The sequence below is a fragment of the Leptodactylus fuscus genome, chromosome 9 (assembly GCF_031893055.1).
Source record: "Leptodactylus fuscus isolate aLepFus1 chromosome 9, aLepFus1.hap2, whole genome shotgun sequence".
Classification (NCBI taxonomy): Eukaryota; Metazoa; Chordata; class Amphibia; order Anura; family Leptodactylidae; genus Leptodactylus; species Leptodactylus fuscus.
The window spans coordinates 1,863,662-1,883,874 of NC_134273.1; the positions used below are offsets into that span (position 1 = coordinate 1,863,662).

Sequence of the window (20,213 nt, forward strand, 5' to 3'; positions counted from 1 at the left end):
ACCTTTGGACAAGCCAGCTTCATTTTGGAAGAAGGTCCAGTGGACTGATGAAACAAACATTGAGTTGTTTGGTCATACAAAAAGGCGTTATGCATGGCGTCCAAAAAACCAGCATTCCAAGAAAAACACTTGCTACCCACTGTAAAATTTGGTGGAGGTTCCATCATGCTTTGGGGCTGTGTGACCAATGCCGGCACCGGGAATCTTGTTAAAGCTGAGGGTCGCATGGATTCCACTCAGTATCAGCAGATTCTTGAGAATAATGTTCAAGAATCAGTGACGAAGTTGAAGTTACGCCGGGGATGGATATTTCAGCAAGACAATGATCCAAAACAGCGCTCCAAATCGACTCAGGCATTCATGCAGAGGAACAATTACAATGTTCTGGAATGGCCATCCCAGTCCCCAGACCTGAATATCATTGAACATCTGTGGGATGATGTGAAGCGGGCTGTCCATGCTCGGCCACCATCAAACTGAACTGAACGCGAATTGTTTTGTAAAGAGGAATGGTCCAAAATCCCTTCATCCAGGATCCAGGAACTGATTAAAAGCTACAGGAAGCGACTAGAGGCTGTTATCTTTGCAAAAGGAGGATCTACAAAATATAATGTCACTTTTCTGTTGAGGTGCCCATACTTTTGCACTGGTCAAATTTTGGTTTAATGCATATTGCACATTTTCTGTTACTACAATAAACCTCATTTCAATCCTGAAATATTACTGTGTCCATCAGTTATTAGAGAGATCAAACTGAAATGGCTGTTGCAAACACCAAAATATTTAGAACAAAAAATGATTAAGATTAATAGGGGTGCCCAAACTTTTTCATAGGACTGTATATTCTTGTATATAGGAGTAGTATTATAGTAGTTATATTCTTGTACATAGGAGGTAGTATTATAGTAGTTATATTCTTGTATAGGAGCAGTATTATAGTAGTTATATTCTTGTACATAGGAGTAGTATTATAGTAGTTATATTCTTGTACATAGGAGGTAGTATTATAGTAGTTATATTCTTGTATAGGAGCAGTATTATAGTAGTTATATTCTTGTACATAGGAGCAGTATTATAGTAGTTATATTCTTGTACATAGGAGTAGTATTATAGTAGTTATACTCTTGTACATAGGAGTAGTATTATAGTAGTTATATTCTTGTACATAGGAGTAGTATTATAGTAGTTATATTCTTGTACATAGGAGCAGTATTATAATAGTTATATTCTTGTACATAGGAGTAGTATTATAGTAGTTATATTCTTGTACATAGGAGTAGTATTATAGTAGTTATATTCTTGTACATAGGAGGTAGTATTATAGTAGTTATACTCTTGTACATAGGAGTAGTATTATAGTAGTTATATTCTTGTACATAGGAGCAGTATTATAGTAGTTATATTCTTGTACATAGGAGTAGTATTATAGTAGTTATATTCTTGTACATAGGAGTAGTATTATAGTAGTTATATTCTTGTACATAGGAGTAGTATTATAGTAGTTATATTCTTGTACATAGGAGTAGTATTATAGTAGTTATATTCTTGTACATAGGAGTAGTATTATAGTAGTTATATTCTTGTACATAGGAGTAGTATTATAGTAGTTATACTCTTGTACATAGGAGCAGTATTATGTAGTTATATTCTTGTACATAGGAGTAGTATTATAGTAGTTATATTCTTGTACATAGGAGCAGTATTATAGTAGTTATATTCTTGTACATAGGAGGTAGTATTATAGTAGTTATACTCTTGTACATAGGAGTAGTATTATAGTAGTTATACTCTTGTACATAGGAGTAGTATTATAGTAGTTATACTCTTGTACATAGGAGTAGTATTATAGTAGTTATATTCTTGTACATAGGAGCAGTATTATAGTAGTTATATTCTTGTACATAGGAGGTAGTATTATAGTAGTTATATTCTTTTACATAGGAGTAGTATTATAGTAGTTATATTCTTGTACATAGGAGTAGTATTATAGTAGTTATATTCTTGTACATAGGAGTAGTATTATAGTAGTTATATTCTTGTACATAGGAGTAGTATTATAGTAGTTATATTCTTGTACATAGGAGTAGTATTATAGTAGTTATATTCTTGTACATAGGAGTAGTATTATAGTAGTTATATTCTTGTACATAGGAGTAGTATTATAGTAGTTATATTCTTGAGAAAAAATTCCAAAAAGGATTCAAACAAAGTTTGAAGGATCTGCAGCTCAGAGGAGGTTAAAACTCAAAAAAAAAACTTTATTTCATACTTTTAAAAGGACTCACCCCAAGTGGGTGAATACATTCAGAGGTTTAACAACAGAACATAGTGAGAAAAAGATAGAAAAATGTGAAAATAAAACCAAAAACCGCTGACGCGTTTCGGGACAGATTTTTAGTGTCCCTTAATCATAGCGGAATACAGTAGTTATATTCTTGTACATAGGAGCAGTATTATAGTAGTTATATTCTTGTACATAGGAGGTAGTATTATAGTAGTTATATTCTTGTACATAGGAGTAGTATTATAGTAGTTATACTCTTGTACATAGGAGTAGTATTATAGTAGTTATATTCTTGTACATAGGAGTAGTATTATAGTAGTTATATTCTTGTACATAGGAGTAGTATTATAGTAGTTATATTCTTGTACATAGGAGCAGTATTATAGTAGTTATATTCTTGTACATAGGAGTAGTATTATAGTAGTTATATTCTTGTACATAGGAGTAGTATTATAGTAGTTATATTCTTGTACATAGGAGCAGTATTATAGAAGTTATGTTTTGTATATAGGGGCAGTATTATAGAAGTTATGTTTTGTATATAGGGGCAGTATTATAGTAGTTATGTTTTGTACATGGGGCAGTATTATAGTAGTTATGTTTTGTATATAGGGGCAGTATTATAGAAGTTATGTTTTGTATATAGGGGCAGTATTATAGTAGTTATGTTTTGTACATGGGGCAGTATACAAACTACATCATAAGACATACTGCACAGAAGAGAAATCTCTGGACATGTGACATATAACATACAATTGATGAGTTATGATGGGAATCCTGTCCAGTGCAGAATATACAAATGTGAGGAATGTCTATCTGACTTGTGCAGTTCCTGCAGATAATTCCTTACACTAAGTGACATTCTGGCCACTTGCACAGCTGAGTGTTAGGTGTCCAGTAAATCGAGTGTCACTTGTCCATTCTCACTGGCTGATAGAAGCTGAAGACACATCACTGCCAGGATAAGGAGTGAGGAGGTGAGGAAAGTGCCCCGTTCGCACTAAATTTATGGCTGTGTTGCCATTAAGGGAAAAATTAGCCGATGGCGGCTATCATATTAAAGGGTGAGAAAGCCGTGAATTACTTTTTTTAAGATCTTATTGCTTACAATGATAATTTTACCTTACAAAAGGCCATTTTTAATGAGTGATACAGAAGGGAAGCCATGATTTACTGCCGACTGTTCTTCTCTTTTGTCTTTCTGTTCTTTTTTTATGATACGTTTATTCCTTTTATGAAATGCTGTGTTTTATGTACCGTCAGTGCTCCAGGGGTGCTCCTCGAATTATTAGGGTTTCTGCCATTACATCTATCAGAGGGTTTGCTGCAGATCTTTCCCAAACTCTTACCAGGCAGGCGCTGTGTGAAGTATCGCTGCAGAACTAGCCAGGACAAACATGGGCGACAAACTCTAGAGGCGTAATGTCAGACATGTTGGTTGTCAGCCATCCTTACCAGAAAGTGCGTTTCACATTGTCTACTCACTGTGGAGTTTGTTCTTATTTCCATGAATGTTCTCGCCTCTTTATATTCGGGATAATGGGAGGAGTTTATGAGTTTTGTCTTTTTTCTGCCATTTTTGTAAGAGATGGTGGAGTGGGATGGGAATCACCGAGGAGGGGGATCTTTGCCAGTCTTTGTGTGACGTAGGTTTTAATTCTGCCGCTCGAGACTGTGGTGCAGCAGATTATTAGGAGGTCGCAGCATTGCCTTGTCCTTAGTAAATATTCAGAGTGCAGCAAAGCTTTTTAAGGTTGACTATTATATAGAATAATTGTTAACCAAATCTATCAATGAAAATGTCCTAGTGTTTGTGTCTACAGTAGAGCCGCTCTGCTCACCTATGCATCTCCATGGTAAGAGACGACAAACCAAGCCTGTGTAGTCTGATCCTGCAGTCCTATTACCATCCACCTGTCCCAGCAGATATACGTCACACTACACAGGATCTGTTTGTGGTAATCTAGTAATGGAGATAAATCATCTACAAAGCAGCTGGAAACCTAACACCACACAAAATTTGTAATAAAGATCATTTCCTTTTTCACTGTAGTCCTTAGAAGAATAACAATAGTGACCGGGGGAGAGGCAGCCATTAAATGTACATGTACAGATTGATAACAGTGACCTGTAGGCTTAACACCTGATGATACGGCCGCCCCAGATAACACAGCTTATGAGTGAAGTCGAATATATTCTGGGCCAGGCCGAGGGGAGTGTGACTTGGCATGAATCGCACCATACTTAACATGCGAGCTGGATATTTAGAATTGAAGTGCTTTCCACACAATTTAGAAATAGACAGTTTATTAATCTAAACTGCAAGCACATGTAGAAGAGGCCTCGAGATTGACATCTCCGGGATTAGTTTAGCCCTGTTTTTTTCCAGAGGTCATCTCCATGGTGCTCGGGAAGAATGCTGAATAAATGGCTCCGCCGCTCTTCCCAGGGCCGAGCTCAGCGCTGAATACATAACATTTCACTTTCAGCCTCCTGCTCCATTTCTCACCAAACAATATTACAATATGGTCACTCACAATTTATTTCCACTTTGTTCCTATTTTTTTCTCCCCACCTCCTGAGGTACGTTCTGCACTTTCAATGTTACTTATGATAAAACCCTATAGAAAAGGCTGGGAGGAGAGTTTAATCTATGTGGGACCTGTAATTACACCAATCTGTAGCGCTTAATAGCATTCAAACCTACGATCAATGCTTTTTTATGGGTACGCTACATGAAAGATCACTTGGCTGCCTGCAACCCCATTGAGCCGGGAGATGCCGGCGGCGTTAACAAAGATGTTCAGTTTTGACAAATGATCAAACGGGCTTTGCTTTTGGCAGGTGTAATGGCACAATAGAGCGGAGGGCACACACAAAAATAGTACATAAAAGCTTTGGAATTTTCTGATTTCTTGCAATTCTTACCTGACCTTTTCATCTGCCTCCCCCACCCTTGTCTCTTATTCTACAGTCTGTGTTGTTATCAACTTCAATCAAGAGAGAAGGGGAATCGCCAACGGCTTCGCCTCACTCCACCGACGAGATTCACCACTCGGACAGATACCAGGTGCGCAGCCTTACAAGTGCTGAAAAAAGATGAAAAGTGCAAAATGAGCAGTTAATTACTAGGCGGCGGCCATTGAAACCCTTAGCACAGCAGGATAATAGGGTCATTTATTGGTACAGCTGGAACTCCACAAACCTTAAATCATCGCTGTCACATTGTGCTATATTTTCTGCTGTGTTATGTGATCACACGGCCTCCACTTTCTGTAAGACCACAATAGTACTATAGATACACATCATTCTGCCCAATTGCTGACTTGTACCCATATCGGACAGGTGTAACTGGCTGTCTGCACACTGACCATGATATGGTATGAGACCTACTGTACAAGTCCGGCTAACCTGCCCCAGGCCCCGCAGCTGTCCTGTCTGTGACCACAGCTCTGCAAGTGCAAAGAATCGAACACAGACTGAAATATTCTCCAATACATTACACTTCCATGGTAATTTCAGCTCCATCCAAGAGATGTCGCCGTAGAGCAGATTCTAAAAGGGCTCAACACCCTAAACTGAGGTGCAAATATCATGTAATGGGAGGATAGAGCCATAGCCTGGATAGTGTAAGGGGTGTCTGACCGGGAAATATCATGGCAGAATAGTGAGCGCAGCTCTGAAGTATAATACAGGATAAGTAATGTACGTACACAGTGACTGTACCAGCAGAATAGTGAGCGCAGCTCTGGAGTATAATACAGGATAAGTAATGTAATATATGTACACAGTGACTGTACCAGCAGAATAGTGAGCGCAGCTCTGGAGTATAATACAGGATAAGTAATGTAATGTAAGTACACAGTGACTGTACCAGCAGAATAGTGAGCGCAGCTCTGGAGTATAATACAGGATAAGTAATGTAATGTATGTACACAGTGACTGCACCAGCAGAATAGTGAGCGCAGCTCTGGAGTATAATACAGGATAAGTAATGTAATGTATGTACACAGAGACTGTACCAGCAGAATAGTGAGCGCAGCTCTGGAGTATAATACAGGATAAGTAATGTAATGTATGTACACAGTGACTGCACCAGCAGAATAGTGAGCGCAGCTCTGGAGTATAATACAGGATAAGTAATGTAATGTATGTACACAGTGACTGCACCAGCAGAATAGTGAGCGCAGCTCTGGAGTATAATACAGGATAAGTAATGTAATGTATGTACACAGAGACTGTACCAGCAGAATAGTGAGCGCAGCTCTGGAGTATAATACAGGATAAGTAATGTAATGTATGTACACAGTGACTGCACCAGCAGAATAGTGAGCGCAGCTCTGGAGTATAATACAGGATAAGTAATGTAATGTATGTACACAGTGACTGCACCAGCAGAATAGTGAGCGCAGCTCTGGAGTATAATACAGGATAAGTAATGTAATGTATGTACACAGTGACTGCACCAGCAGAATAGTGAGCGCAGCTCTGGGGTATAATACAGGATAAGTAATGTAATGTATGTACACAGTGACTGTACCAGCAGAATAGTGAGCGCAGCTCTGGAGTATAATACAGGATAAGTAATGTAATGTATGTACACAGTGACTGCACCAGCAGAATAGTGAGCGCAGCTCTGGGGTATAATACAGGATAAGTAATGTAATGTATGTACACAGTGACTGTACCAGCAGAATAGTGAGCGCAGCTCTGGAGTATAATACAGGATAAGTAATGTAATGTATGTACACAGTGACTGCACCAGCAGAATAGTGAGCGCAGCTCTGGGGTATAATACAGGATAAGTAATGTAATGTATGTACACAGTGACTGTACCAGCAGAATAGTGAGCGCAGCTCTGGAGTATAATACAGGATAAGTAATGTAATGTATGTACACAGTGACTGCACCAGCAGAATAGTGAGCGCAGCTCTGGAGTATAATACAGGATAAGTAATGTAATGTATGTACACAGTGACTGCACCAGCAGAATAGTGAGCGCAGCTCTGGGGTATAATACAGGATAAGTAATGTAATGTATGTACAAAGTGACTGCACCAGCAGAATAGTGAGCGTAGCTCTGGGGTATAATACAGGATAAGTAATGTAATGTATGTACACAGTGACTGCACCAGCAGAATAGTGAGCGTAGCTCTGGAGTATAATACAGGATAAGTAATGTAATGTATGTACACAGTGACTGCACCAGCAGAATAGTGAGCGCAGCTCTGGAGTATAATACAGGATAAGTAATGTAATGTATGTACACAGTGACTGTACCAGCAGAATAGTGAGCGCAGCTCTGGAGTATAATACAGGATATGTAATGTAATGTATGTATACAGTGACTGCACCAGCAGAATAGTGAGCACAGCTCTGGGGTATAATACAGGATAAGTAATGTAATGTATGTACACAGTGACTGTAGCAGCAGAATAGTGAGCGCAGCTCTGGAGTTTAATACAGGATAAGTAATGTAATGTACACAGTGACTGTACCAGCAGAATAGTGAGCGCAGATCTGGAGTGTAATACAGGATAAGTAATGTAATGTATGTACACAGTGACTGCACCAGCAGAATAGTGAGCACAGCTCTGGAGTATAATACAGGATAAGTAATGTAATGTATGTACACAGTGACTGCACCAGCAGAATAGTGAGCACAGCTCTGGAGTATAATACAGGATAAGTAATGTAATGTAAGTACACAGTGACTGTACCAGCAGAATAGTGAGCGCAGCTCTGCAGTATAATACAGGATAAGTAATGTAATGTATGTACACAGTGACTGCACCAGCAGAATAGTGAGCGCAGCTCTGGAGTATAATTCAGTATGTAACTCAGGACCAGTAATGTAGGTTTATGGAGATCTCTTTTCTATATCTCTCTGTATAAAGTACAGTAAAGATTGTAGGGAGATTGGGTACCTTGAAGGGGTCATCAGGACATAGGATTGGGCTGTTTTTATAAATTCAGCCTTCTCATACACAGTGACATAGTAAAAGACATAAAAGCCATAAGTTGGATATGTCATTGTATACAGCGGAGACGCTGGATGCGAACCCCTGATGTTTCCCTCCAATGGAAGCAAAGCCAGCAGGTGAACAATCGTCTCATCTGCCCTAATACAGACACCATGGGGTTCACTAGCATGTCCTTGCCTGTCCAGCTGTCCATGTACAACAGTGAGAGCCTGTCCTGTCTCTGTTTCTGAGTGACGCTGTCAGCCTGGAGAGTGACTGTGTAAATTCAGCCTCACTCTTGGCACTTGGCAGATGGAAGTCGTCCAGTTCTCAGAGTGCACCACTTTCTATGCAGCGCCTGTGACGGTGTCATTACAGCTGGACTGACATGTTTCTGTCCGAGAGCCATTAGTAGCGACAGCTCGGAGGATGTTACATGCGGTCGAACTGACAACTGTGGAATTGCAATCCACTAAAAATAGAAGAGTTGCAGACGGAGGGGGATGAAAGCGGCGCAGTCCTACAGAATGTAAAATAGCCACGCTGCCAGGATACAGGAGGCTGGGGTGGGATTGGAGGTAAATTCATCTTCAGGTCACAGGGAGGGGCATTAATCCTGTGATCAGTCCTGGAGCAATTAGTGAGCCCGCACAATACCCCACAGTAATAGAACAGTACAAAAGGCAGACCTGGAATCCTCCAGTAGGGGGCGCTACTGAAAGACAACCATTTCCCACCACTCTTTACAAGCCGAAGCTGCAATTGTTTTCAGATATTTAAAGGGTAAAACTCCTCAGTATTGCCCCCTAGTTGTGTAAAACGTGTTTAATGTCTGCTGTACTGTAAGGGCCTGTTCACATGGCGGAAACTGACGCAGATTTTCAGGTAAATTCTGCCCCCAAATCAGTGGAAGATTCCGCCCTTATTCAACAGGAGGCAAATCAGAGCAAAACACTAAGAGTCCATTCACACAGAGGAAAATGGTAAGGAATATCAGCGCTGAAGACAAAAGCCACATCAGGAGAGGAGAGGCCGACTGTAGGACAGGGGAATACAATCTATTACTATCTGTTATCTGCCATGTCAGGAGAGGAGAGGCCGACTGTAGGACTGGGGAATACAATCTATTACTATCTGTTATCAGCCATGTCAGGGGAGGAGAGGCCGACTGTAGGACAGGGGAATACAATCTATTACTATCTGTTATCAGCCATGTCAGGAGAGGAGAGGCCGACTGTAGGACAGGGGAATACAATCTATTACTATCTGTTATCAGCCATGTCAGGAGAGGAGAGGCCGACTGTAGGACAGGGGAATACAATCTATTACTATCTGTTATCAGCCATGTCAGGAGGGGAGAGGCCGACTGTAGGACAGGTGAATACAATCTATTACTATCTGTTATCAGCCATGTCAGGAGAGGAGAGGCCGACTGTAGGACAGGAGAATACAATCTATTACTATCTGTTATCAGCCATGTCAGGAGAGGAGAGGCCGACTGTAGGACAGGGGAATACAATCTATTACTATCTGTTATCAGCCATGTCAGGAGAGGCCGACTGTAGGACAGGGGAATACAATCTATTACTATCTGTTATCAGCCATGTCAGGAGAGGAGAGGCCGACTGTAGGACAGGGGAATACAATCTATTACTATCTGTTATCAGCCACGTCAGGAGAGGAGAGGCCGACTGTAGGACAGGGGAATACAATCTATTACTATCTGTTATCAGCCACGTCAGGAGGGGAGAGGCCGACTGTAGGACAGGGGAATACAATCTATTACTATCTGTTATCAGCCATGTCAGGAGAGGAGAGGCCGACTGTAGGACAGGGGAATACAATCTATTACTATCTGTTATCAGCCATGTCAGGAGAGGAGAGGCCGACTGTAGGACAGGAGAATACAATCTATTACTATCTGTTATCAGCCATGTCAGGAGAGGAGAGGCCGACTGTAGGACAGGGGAATACAATCTATTACTATCTGTTATCAGCCATGTCAGGAGGGGAGAGGCCGACTGTAGGACAGGTGAATACAATCTATTACTATCTGTTATCAGCCATGTCAGGAGAGGAGAGGCCGACTGTAGGACAGGAGAATACAATCTATTACTATCTGTTATCAGCCATATCAGGAGAGGAGAGGCCGACTGTAGGACAGGAGAATACAATCTATTACTATCTGTTATCAGCCATGTCAGGAGAGGAGAGGCCGACTGTAGGACAGGGGAATACAATCTATTACTATCTGTTATCAGCCATGTCAGGAGAGGCCGACTGTAGGACAGGGGAATACAATCTATTACTATCTGTTATCAGCCATGTCAGGAGAGGAGAGGCCGACTGTAGGACAGGGGAATACAATCTATTACTATCTGTTATCAGCCACGTCAGGAGAGGAGAGGCCGACTGTAGGACAGGGGAATACAATCTATTACTATCTGTTATCAGCCACGTCAGGAGGGGAGAGGCCGACTGTAGGACAGGGGAATACAATCTATTACTATCTGTTATCAGCCATGTCAGGAGAGGAGAGGCCGACTGTAGGACAGGGGAATACAATCTATTACTATCTGTTATCAGCCATGTCAGGAGAGGAGAGGCCGACTGTAGGACAGGAGAATACAATCTATTACTATCTGTTATCAGCCATGTCAGGAGGGGAGAGGCCGACTGTAGGACAGGGGAATACAATCTATTACTATCTGTTATCAGCCATGTCAGGAGAGGCCGACTGTAGGACAGGGGAATACAATCTATTACTATCTGTTATCAGCCATGTCAGGAGAGGCCGACTGTAGGACAGGGAAATACAATCTATTACTATCTGTTATCAGCCAAGTCAGGAGAGGAGAGGCCGACTGTAGGACAGGGGAATACAATCTATTACTATCTGTTATCAGCCATGTCAGGAGAGGAGAGGCCGACTGTAGGACAGGGGAATACAATCTATTACTATCTGTTATCAGCCATGTCAGGAGAGGAGAAGCCGACTGTAGGACAGGGGAATGCAATCTATTACTATCTGTTATCAGCCATGTCAGGAGAGGAGAGGCCGACTGTAGGACAGGGGAATACAATCTATTACTATCTGTTAACAGCCATGTCAGGAGAGGAGAAGCCGACTGTAGGACAGGGGAATACAATCTATTACTATCTGTTATCAGCCATGTGAGGAGAGGCCGAATGTAGGACAGGGGAATACAATCTATTACTATCTGTTATCAGCCATGTCAGGAGAGGCCGACTGTAAGACAGGGGAATACAATCTATTACTATCTGTTATCAGCCATGTCAGGAGAGGAGAGGCCAACTGTAGGACAGGTGAATACAATCTATTACTATCTGTTATCAGCCATGTCAGGAGAGGAGAGGCCGACTGTAGGACAGGGGAATACAATCTATTACTATCTGTTATCAGCCATGGCAGGAGAGGAGAGGCCGACTGTAGGACAGGGGAATACAATCTATTACTATCTGTTATCAGCCATGTCAGGAGGGGAGAGGCCGACTGTAGGACAGGAGAATACAATCTATTACTATCTGTTATCAGCCATGTCAGGAGAGGAGAGGCCGACTGTAGGGCAGAGGAATACAATCTATTACTATCTGTTATCAGCCTTGTCAGGAGAGGAGAGGCCGACTGTAGGACAGGGGAATACAATCTATTACTATCTCTTATCAGCCATGTCAGGAGAGGCCGACTGTAGGACAGGGGAATACAATCTATTACTATCTGTTATCAGCCATGTCAGGAGAGGAGAGGCCGACTGTAGGACAGGGGAATACAATCTATTACTATCTGTTATCAGCCATGTCAGGAGAGGAGAGGCCGACTGTAGGACAGGAGAATACAATCTATTACTATCTGCTATCAGCCATGTCAGGAGGGGAGAGGCCGACTGTAGGACAGGAGAATACAATCTATTACTATCTGTTATCAGCCATGTCAGGAGAGGAGAGGCCGATTGTAGGAAAGGAGAGTACAATCTATTACTATCTGTTATCAGCCACGTCAGGAGGGGAGAGGCCGACTGTAGGACAGGGGAATACAATCTATTACTATCTGTTATCAGCCATGTCAGGAGAGGCCGACTGTAGGAAAGGAGAATACAATCTATTACTATCTGCTATCAGCCATGTCAGGAGAGGCCGACTGTAGGACAGGGGAATACAATCTATTACTATCTGTTATCAGCCATGTCAGGAGAGGAGAGGCCGACTGTAGGACAGGGGAATACAATCTATTACTATCTGTTATCAGCCATGTCAGGAGAGGAGAGGCCGACTGTAGGACAGGGGAATACAATCTATTACTATCTGTTATCAGCCATGTCAGGAGAGGAGAGGCCGATTGTAGGACAGGGGAATACAATCTATTACTATCTGTTATCAGCCATGTCAGGAGAGGCCGACTGTAAGACAGGGGAATACAATCTATTACTATCTGTTATCAGCCATGTCAGGAGAGGAGAGGCCAACTGTAGGACAGGTGAATACAATCTATTACTATCTGTTATCAGCCATGGCAGGAGAGGAGAGGCCGACTGTAGGACAGGGGAATACAATCTATTACTATCTGTTATCAGCCATGTCAGGAGAGGAGAGGCCGACTGTAGGACAGGGGAATACAATCTATTACTATCTCTTATCAGCCATGTCAGGAGAGGCCGACTGTAGGACAGGGGAATACAATCTATTACTATCTGTTATCAGCCATGTCAGGAGAGGAGAGGCCGACTGTAGGACAGGAGAATACAATCTATTACTATCTGTTATCAGCCATGTCAGGAGAGGAGAGGCCGACTGTAGGACAGGAGAATACAATCTATTACTATCTGCTATCAGCCATGTCGCCATGTCAGGAGGGGAGAGGCCGACTGTAGGACAGGAGAATACAATCTATTACTATCTGTTATCAGCCATGTCAGGAGAGGAGAGGCCGACTGTAGGAAAGGAGAGTACAATCTATTACTATCTGTTATCAGCCACGTCAGGAGGGGAGAGGCCGACTGTAGGACAGGGGAATACAATCTATTACTATCTGGTATCAGCCATGTCAGCAGGGGGCGACTGTAGGACAGGGGAATGCAATCTATTACTATCTGGTATCAGCCATGTCAGGAGGGGGCGACTGTAGGACAGGAGAATACAATCTATTACTATCTGTTATCAGCCATGTCAGGAGAGGAGAGGCCGACTGTAGGAAAGGAGAATACAATCTATTACTATCTGTTATCAGCCATGTCAGGAGGGGAGAGGCCGACTGTAGGACAGGGGAATACAATCTATTACTATCTGTTATCAGCCATGTCAGGAGAGGAGAGGCCGACTGTAGGAAAGGAGAATACAATCTATTACTATCTGCTATCAGCCATGTCAGGAGGGGAGAGGCCGACTGTAGGACAGGGGAATACAATCTATTACTATCTGTTATCAGCCATGTCAGGAGAGGCCGACTGTAGGACAGGGGAATACAATCTATTACTATCTGTTATCAGCCATGTCAGGAGAGGAGAGGCCGACTGTAGGACAGGGGAATACAATCTATTACTCTCTGTTATCAGCCATGTCAGGAGGGGGCGACTGTAGGACAGGAGAATACAATCTATTACTATCTGTTATCAGCCATGTCAGGAGAGGAGAGGCCGACTGTAGGACAGGGGAATACAATCTATTACTATCTGTTATCTGCCATGTCAGGAGAGGAGAGGCCGACTGTAGGACAGGGGAATACAATCTATTACTATCTGTTATCAGCCATGTCAGGAGAGGAGAGGCCGACTGTAGGACAGGGGAATACAATCTATTACTATCTGTTATCAGCCATGTCAGGAGGGAAGAGTTTATCAATGAGATATTTACTACTTCTTGTCACCTCTGCATTGCTGAGACTCTTCTGTATGTGATGATCTGAGCCCGTTCAGCACTATTATAATAACTGTTTTATAGTGTGTGTCCCTTTAAGTGACTGCTATATATGCAGGATTACATCTTTATGAGCGGTGACCTGTACTGCAGATGACAGTGTGATGCGGCTCCTATAGATAAATGCTATTAACACATCAGTCAGGGACAGCGGGCGCAGTGTCTGCCACAAAGAACGTGTCCATTACCCTGCCAATAGCCCGATCCATAGGATAATCCTCAGTGATGGCTGAAGGAGACCAAAGACCAGGCCAGAGGAATGGGGGGAGGGGGGGTGACAAAATACCAGGAGTACAACAGAGCAGACAGGAGGCAAACACCAGTGATGGGGCAGAAGGGCGAGAGACACAACCTAACCTAAGCAGACAGTATCACACAGGATAGGATTAGATACACCACTCAGTATACAGTATCACACAGGATAGGATTAGATACACAGCTCAGTATATAGTATCACACAGGATAGGATTAGATACACAGCTCAGTATACAGTATCACACAGGATAGGATTAGATACACAGCTCAGTATACAGTATCACACAGGATAGGATTAGATACACAGCTCAGTATACAGTATCACACAGGATAGGATTAGATACACAGCTCAGTATACAGTATCACACAGGATAGGATTAGATACACAGCTCAGTATACAGTATCACACAGGATAGGATTAGATACACAGCTCAGTATACAGTATCACACAGGATAGGATTAGATACAGCTCAGTATACAGTATCACACAGGATAGGACTAGATACACAGCTCAGTATACAGTATCACACAGGATAGGATTAGATACACGGCTCAGTATACAGTATCACACAGGATAGGATTAGATACACCGCTCAGTATACAGTATCACACAGGATAGGATTAGATACACAGCTCAGTATACAGTATCACACAGGATAGGATTAGATACACGGCTTAGTATACAGCATCACACAGGATAGGATTAGATACACAGCTCAGTATACTGTATCACACAGGATAGGATTAGATACACGGCTCAGTATACAGTATCACACAGGATAGGATTAGATACACGGCTCAGTATACAGTATCACACAGGATAGGATTAGATACACGGCTCAGTATACAGTATCACACAGGATAGGATTAGATACACGGCTCAGTATACAGTATCACACAGGATAGGATTAGATACACGGCTCAGTATACAGTATCACACAGGATAGGATTAGATACACAGCTCAGTATACAGTATTACACATTCCCGGGCCTCCTCCTTCTCCTCAGTGTATATACAGCCAGCTGTGTGTGTATATATAGATACAGTCTCCTCAGTCTCTACTTCAGGCTGTGTGTATATAGATATATATGTAGCCCTGGGCCTCCTCCTCCTCAGTGTATATACAGCCGGCTCTGTGTGTATACACCAGTGTATATAGATATATATGTAGCCCCGGGCCTCCTCCTCAGTGTATATACAGCCGGCTCTGTGTGTATACACCACTGTATATAGATATATATGTAGCCCCGGGCCTCCTCCTTCTCAGTGTATATACAGCCGTCTCTGTGTGTATACACCAGTGTATATAGATATATATGTAGCCCCGGGCCTCCTCCTCAGTGTATATACAGCCGGCTCTGTGTGTATACACCACTGTATATAGATATATATGTAGGCCTGGGCCTCCTCCTCAGTGTATATACAGCCGGCTCTGTGTGTATACACCAGTGTATATAGATATATATGTAGGCCTGGGCCTCCTCCTCAGTGTATATACAGCCGGCTCTGTGTGTATACACCAGTGTATATAGATATATATGTAGCCCTGGGCCTCCTCCTCCTCAGTGTATATACAGCCGGCTCTGTGTGTATATAGATATACATGTAGGCCTTGGGCCTCCTCCTCCTCAGTCTCTACCTCAGGCTCTGTGTGTATATAGATATATATATGTAGCCTTTGGCCTCCTCCTCAGTCTCTACCTCAGGCTCTGTGTATATAGATATATATGTAGCCCTGGGCCTCCTCCTCAGTGTATATACAGCCGGCTCTGTGTGTATATAGATATATATGTAGCCCCGGGCCTCCTACTCCTCAGTGTATATACAGCCGGCTCTGTGTGTATACACCAGTGTATATAGATATATATATTTAGGCTTTTGGCCTCCTCCTCAGTCTCTACCTCAGGCTCTGTGTGTATATAGATATATATATGTAGCCTTCGGCCTCCTCCTCGGTCTCTACCTCAGGCTCTGTGTGTATATAGATATACGGTACATTTAGGCCTTGGGCGTCCTTCTCCTCCTCAGTCTCTACCTCAGGCTCTGTGTGTATATAGATATATATATGTAGCCTTCGGCCTCCTCCTCCTCAGTCTCTACCTCAGGCTGTGTGTGTATATAGATATATATATTTAGGCCTTTGGCCTCCTCAGTCTCTACCTCAGGCTCTGTGTGTATATAGATACAGTCTCCTCAGTCTCTACCTCAGGCTGTGTGTATATAGATATATATGTAGCCCTGGGCCTCCTCCTCAGTGTATATACAGCCGGCTGTGTGTGTATATAGATACAGTCTCCTCAGTCTCTACCTCAGGCTGTGTGTATATAGATATATATGTAGCCCTGGGCCTCCTCCTCAGTGTATATACAGCCGGCTGTGTGTGTATATAGATACAGTCTCCTCAGTCTCTACCTCAGGCTGTGTGTATATAGATATATATGTAGCCCTGGGCCTCCTCCTCAGTGTATATACAGCCGGCTGTGTGTGTATATAGATACAGTCTCCTCAGTCTCTACCTCAGGCTGTGTGTATATAGATATATATGTAGCCCTGGGCCTCCTCCTCAGTGTATATACAGCCGGCTGTGTGTGTATATAGATACAGTCTCCTCAGTCTCTACCTCAGGCTTTCATCTGTCTGTCAGGCTCTGTGTGTGTGTATATATATATATATATATATATATATATATATATATATATGTAGCCTTTGGCCTCCTCAGTCTCTACCTCAGGCTCTGTGTGTATATAGATATATATGTAGCCTTTGGCCTCCTCCTCAGTCTCTACCTCAGGCTCTGTGTATATAGATATATATATGTAGCCTTTGGCCTCCTCCTCCTCAGTGTATATACAGCCGGCTGTGTGTGTATATAGATATACATTTAGGCCTTCCTCCTCCTCAGTCTCTACCTCAGGCTCTGTGTGTATATAGATATATATGTAGCCTTCGGCCTCCTCCTCCTCAGTCTCTACCTCAGGCTGTGTGTGTATATAGATATATATGTAGCCTTCGGCCTCCTCCTCCTCAGTCTCTACCTCAGGCTGTGTGTGTGTATATAAATATACATTTAGGCCTTCCTTCTCCTCCTCAGTCTCTACCTCAGGCTTTCATCTGTCTGTCGCTCTCTGTGTGTATATAGATATATATGTAGCCTTCGGCCTTCCTCCTCCTCAGTCTCTACCTCAGGCTGTGTGTGTATATAGATATATATGTAGCCCTGGGCCTCCTCCTCAGTGTATATACAGCCGGCTGTGTGTGTATATAGATACAGTCTCCTCAGTCTCTACCTCAGGCTGTGTGTGTATATAGATATATATGTAGCCTTGGGCCTCCTCCTCAGTGTATATACAGCCGGCTGTGTGTGTATATAGATACAGTCTCCTCAGTCTCTACCTCAGGCTGTGTGTATATAGATATATATGTAGCCCTGGGCCTCCTCCTCAGTGTATATACAGCCGGCTGTGTGTGTATATAGATACAGTCTCCTCAGTCTCTACCTCAGGCTCTGTGTGTATATAGATATATATGTAGCCCTGGGCCTCCTCCTCAGTGTATATACAGCCGGCTGTGTGTATATATAGATACAGTCTCCTCAGTCTCTACCTCAGGCTGTGTGTATATAGATATATATGTAGCCCTGGGCCTCCTCCTCAGTGTATATACAGCCGGCTGTGTGTGTATATAGATATATATGTAGCCCGGGGCCTCCTCCTCAGTGTATATACAGCCGGCTGTGTGTGTATATAGATACAGTCTCCTCAGTCTCTACCTCAGGCTGTGTGTATATAGATATATATGTAGCCCGGGGCCTCCTCCTCAGTGTATATACAGCCGGCTGTGTGTGTATATAGATACAGTCTCCTCAGTCTCTACCTCAGGCTGTGTGTATATAGATATATATGTAGCCCTGGGCCTCCTCCTCAGTGTATATACAGCCGGCTGTGTGTGTATATAGATATATATGTAGCCCTGGGCCTCCTCCTCAGTGTATATACAGCCGGCTGTGTGTGTATATAGATACAGTCTCCTCAGTCTCTACCTCAGGCTCTGTGTGTGTATATAGATATATATGTAGCCCTGGGCCTCCTCCTCAGTGTATATACAGCCGGCTGTGTGTGTATATAGATATATATGTAGCCCTGGGCCTCCTCCTCAGTGTATATACAGCAGGCTGTGTGTGTATATAGATACAGTCTCCTCAGTCTCTACCTCAGGCTGTGTGTGTATATAGATATATATGTAGCCCTGGGCCTCCTCCTCAGTGTATATACAGCCGGCTGTGTGTGTATATAGATATATATGTAGCCCGGGGCCTCCTCCTCAGTGTATATACAGCCGGCTCTGTGTGTATATAGATACAGTCTCCTCAGTGTATATACAGCCGGCTGTGTGTATATAGATATATATGTAGCCCTGGGCCTCCTCCTCAGTGTATATACAGCCGGCTGTGTGTGTATATACAGCCAGTCTCCTCAGTCTCTACCTCAGGCTGTGTGTGTATATAGATATATATGTAGCCCTGGGCCTTCTCCTCAGTGTATATACAGCCGGCTGTGTGTGTATATAGATACAGTCTCCTCAGTCTCTACCTCAGGCTGTGTGTGTATATAGATATATATGTAGCCCGGGGCCTCCTCCTCAGTGTATATACAGCCGGCTGTGTGTGTATATAGATACAGTCTCCTCAGTCTCTACCTCAGGCTCTGTGTGTATATAGATATATATGTAGCCCTGGGCCTCCTCCTCAGTGTATATAGATACAGTCTCCTCAGTCTCTACCTCAGGCTGTGTGTGTATATAGATATATATATGTAGCCCTGGGCCTCCTCCTCAGTGTATATACAGCCGGCTGTGTGTGTATATAGATATATATGTAGCCCTGGGCCTCCTCCTCAGTGTATATACAGCCGGCTGTGTGTGTATATAGATACAGTCTCCTCAGTCTCTACCTCAGGCTGTGTGTGTATATAGATATATATGTAGCCCTGGGCCTCCTCCTCAGTGTATATACAGCTGGCTGTGTGTGTATATAGATACAGTCTCCTCAGTCTCTACCTCAGGCTCTGTGTGTATATAGATATATATGTAGCCCTGGGCCGCCTCCTCCTCAGTGTATATACAGCCGGCTGTGTGTATATAGATATACATGTAGCCCTTGGGCCTCCTCCTCAGTGTATATACAGCCGGCTCTGTGTGTATATAGATACAGTCTCCTCAGTCTCTACCTCAGGCTGTGTGTGTATATAGATATATATGTAGCCCGGGGCCTCCTCCTCAGTGTATATACAGCCGGCTGTGTGTGTATATAGATACAGTCTCCTCAGTCTCTACCTCAGGCTGTGTGTGTATATAGATATATATGTAGCCCTGGGCCTCCTCCTCAGTGTATATACAGCCGGCTGTGTGTGTATATAGATACAGTCTCCTCAGTCTCTACCTCAGGCTGTGTGTATATAGATATATATGTAGCCCTGGGCCTCCTCCTCAGTGTATATACAGCCGGCTGTGTGTGTATATAGATACAGTCTCCTCAGTCTCTACCTCAGGCTGTGTGTGTATATAGATATATATGTAGCCCTGGGCCTCCTCCTCAGTGTATATACAGCTGGCTGTGTGTGTATATAGATACAGTCTCCTCAGTCTCTACCTCAGGCTGTGTGTGTATATAGATATATATGTAGCCCTGGGCCTCCTCCTCAGTGTATATACAGCCGGCTGTGTGTGTATATAGATACAGTCTCCTCAGTGTATATACAGCCGGCTGTGTGTGTATATAGAT

The 20,213-nt window shown here is 43.0% G+C and overlaps 1 protein-coding gene across 1 annotated transcript in view; it reads left to right on the forward strand.

The window, feature by feature from the left end:
- Positions 1-20,213, forward strand: part of RNF220 (ring finger protein 220) — a 214,156-nt gene that overhangs the window by 163,871 nt on the left and 30,072 nt on the right. Inside the window, exon 5 of the mRNA XM_075287190.1 lies at positions 5,259-5,354. Within this exon, the coding sequence (XP_075143291.1) occupies positions 5,259-5,354 (96 nt within the window). The remainder of the gene's footprint in view (positions 1-5,258; positions 5,355-20,213) is intronic.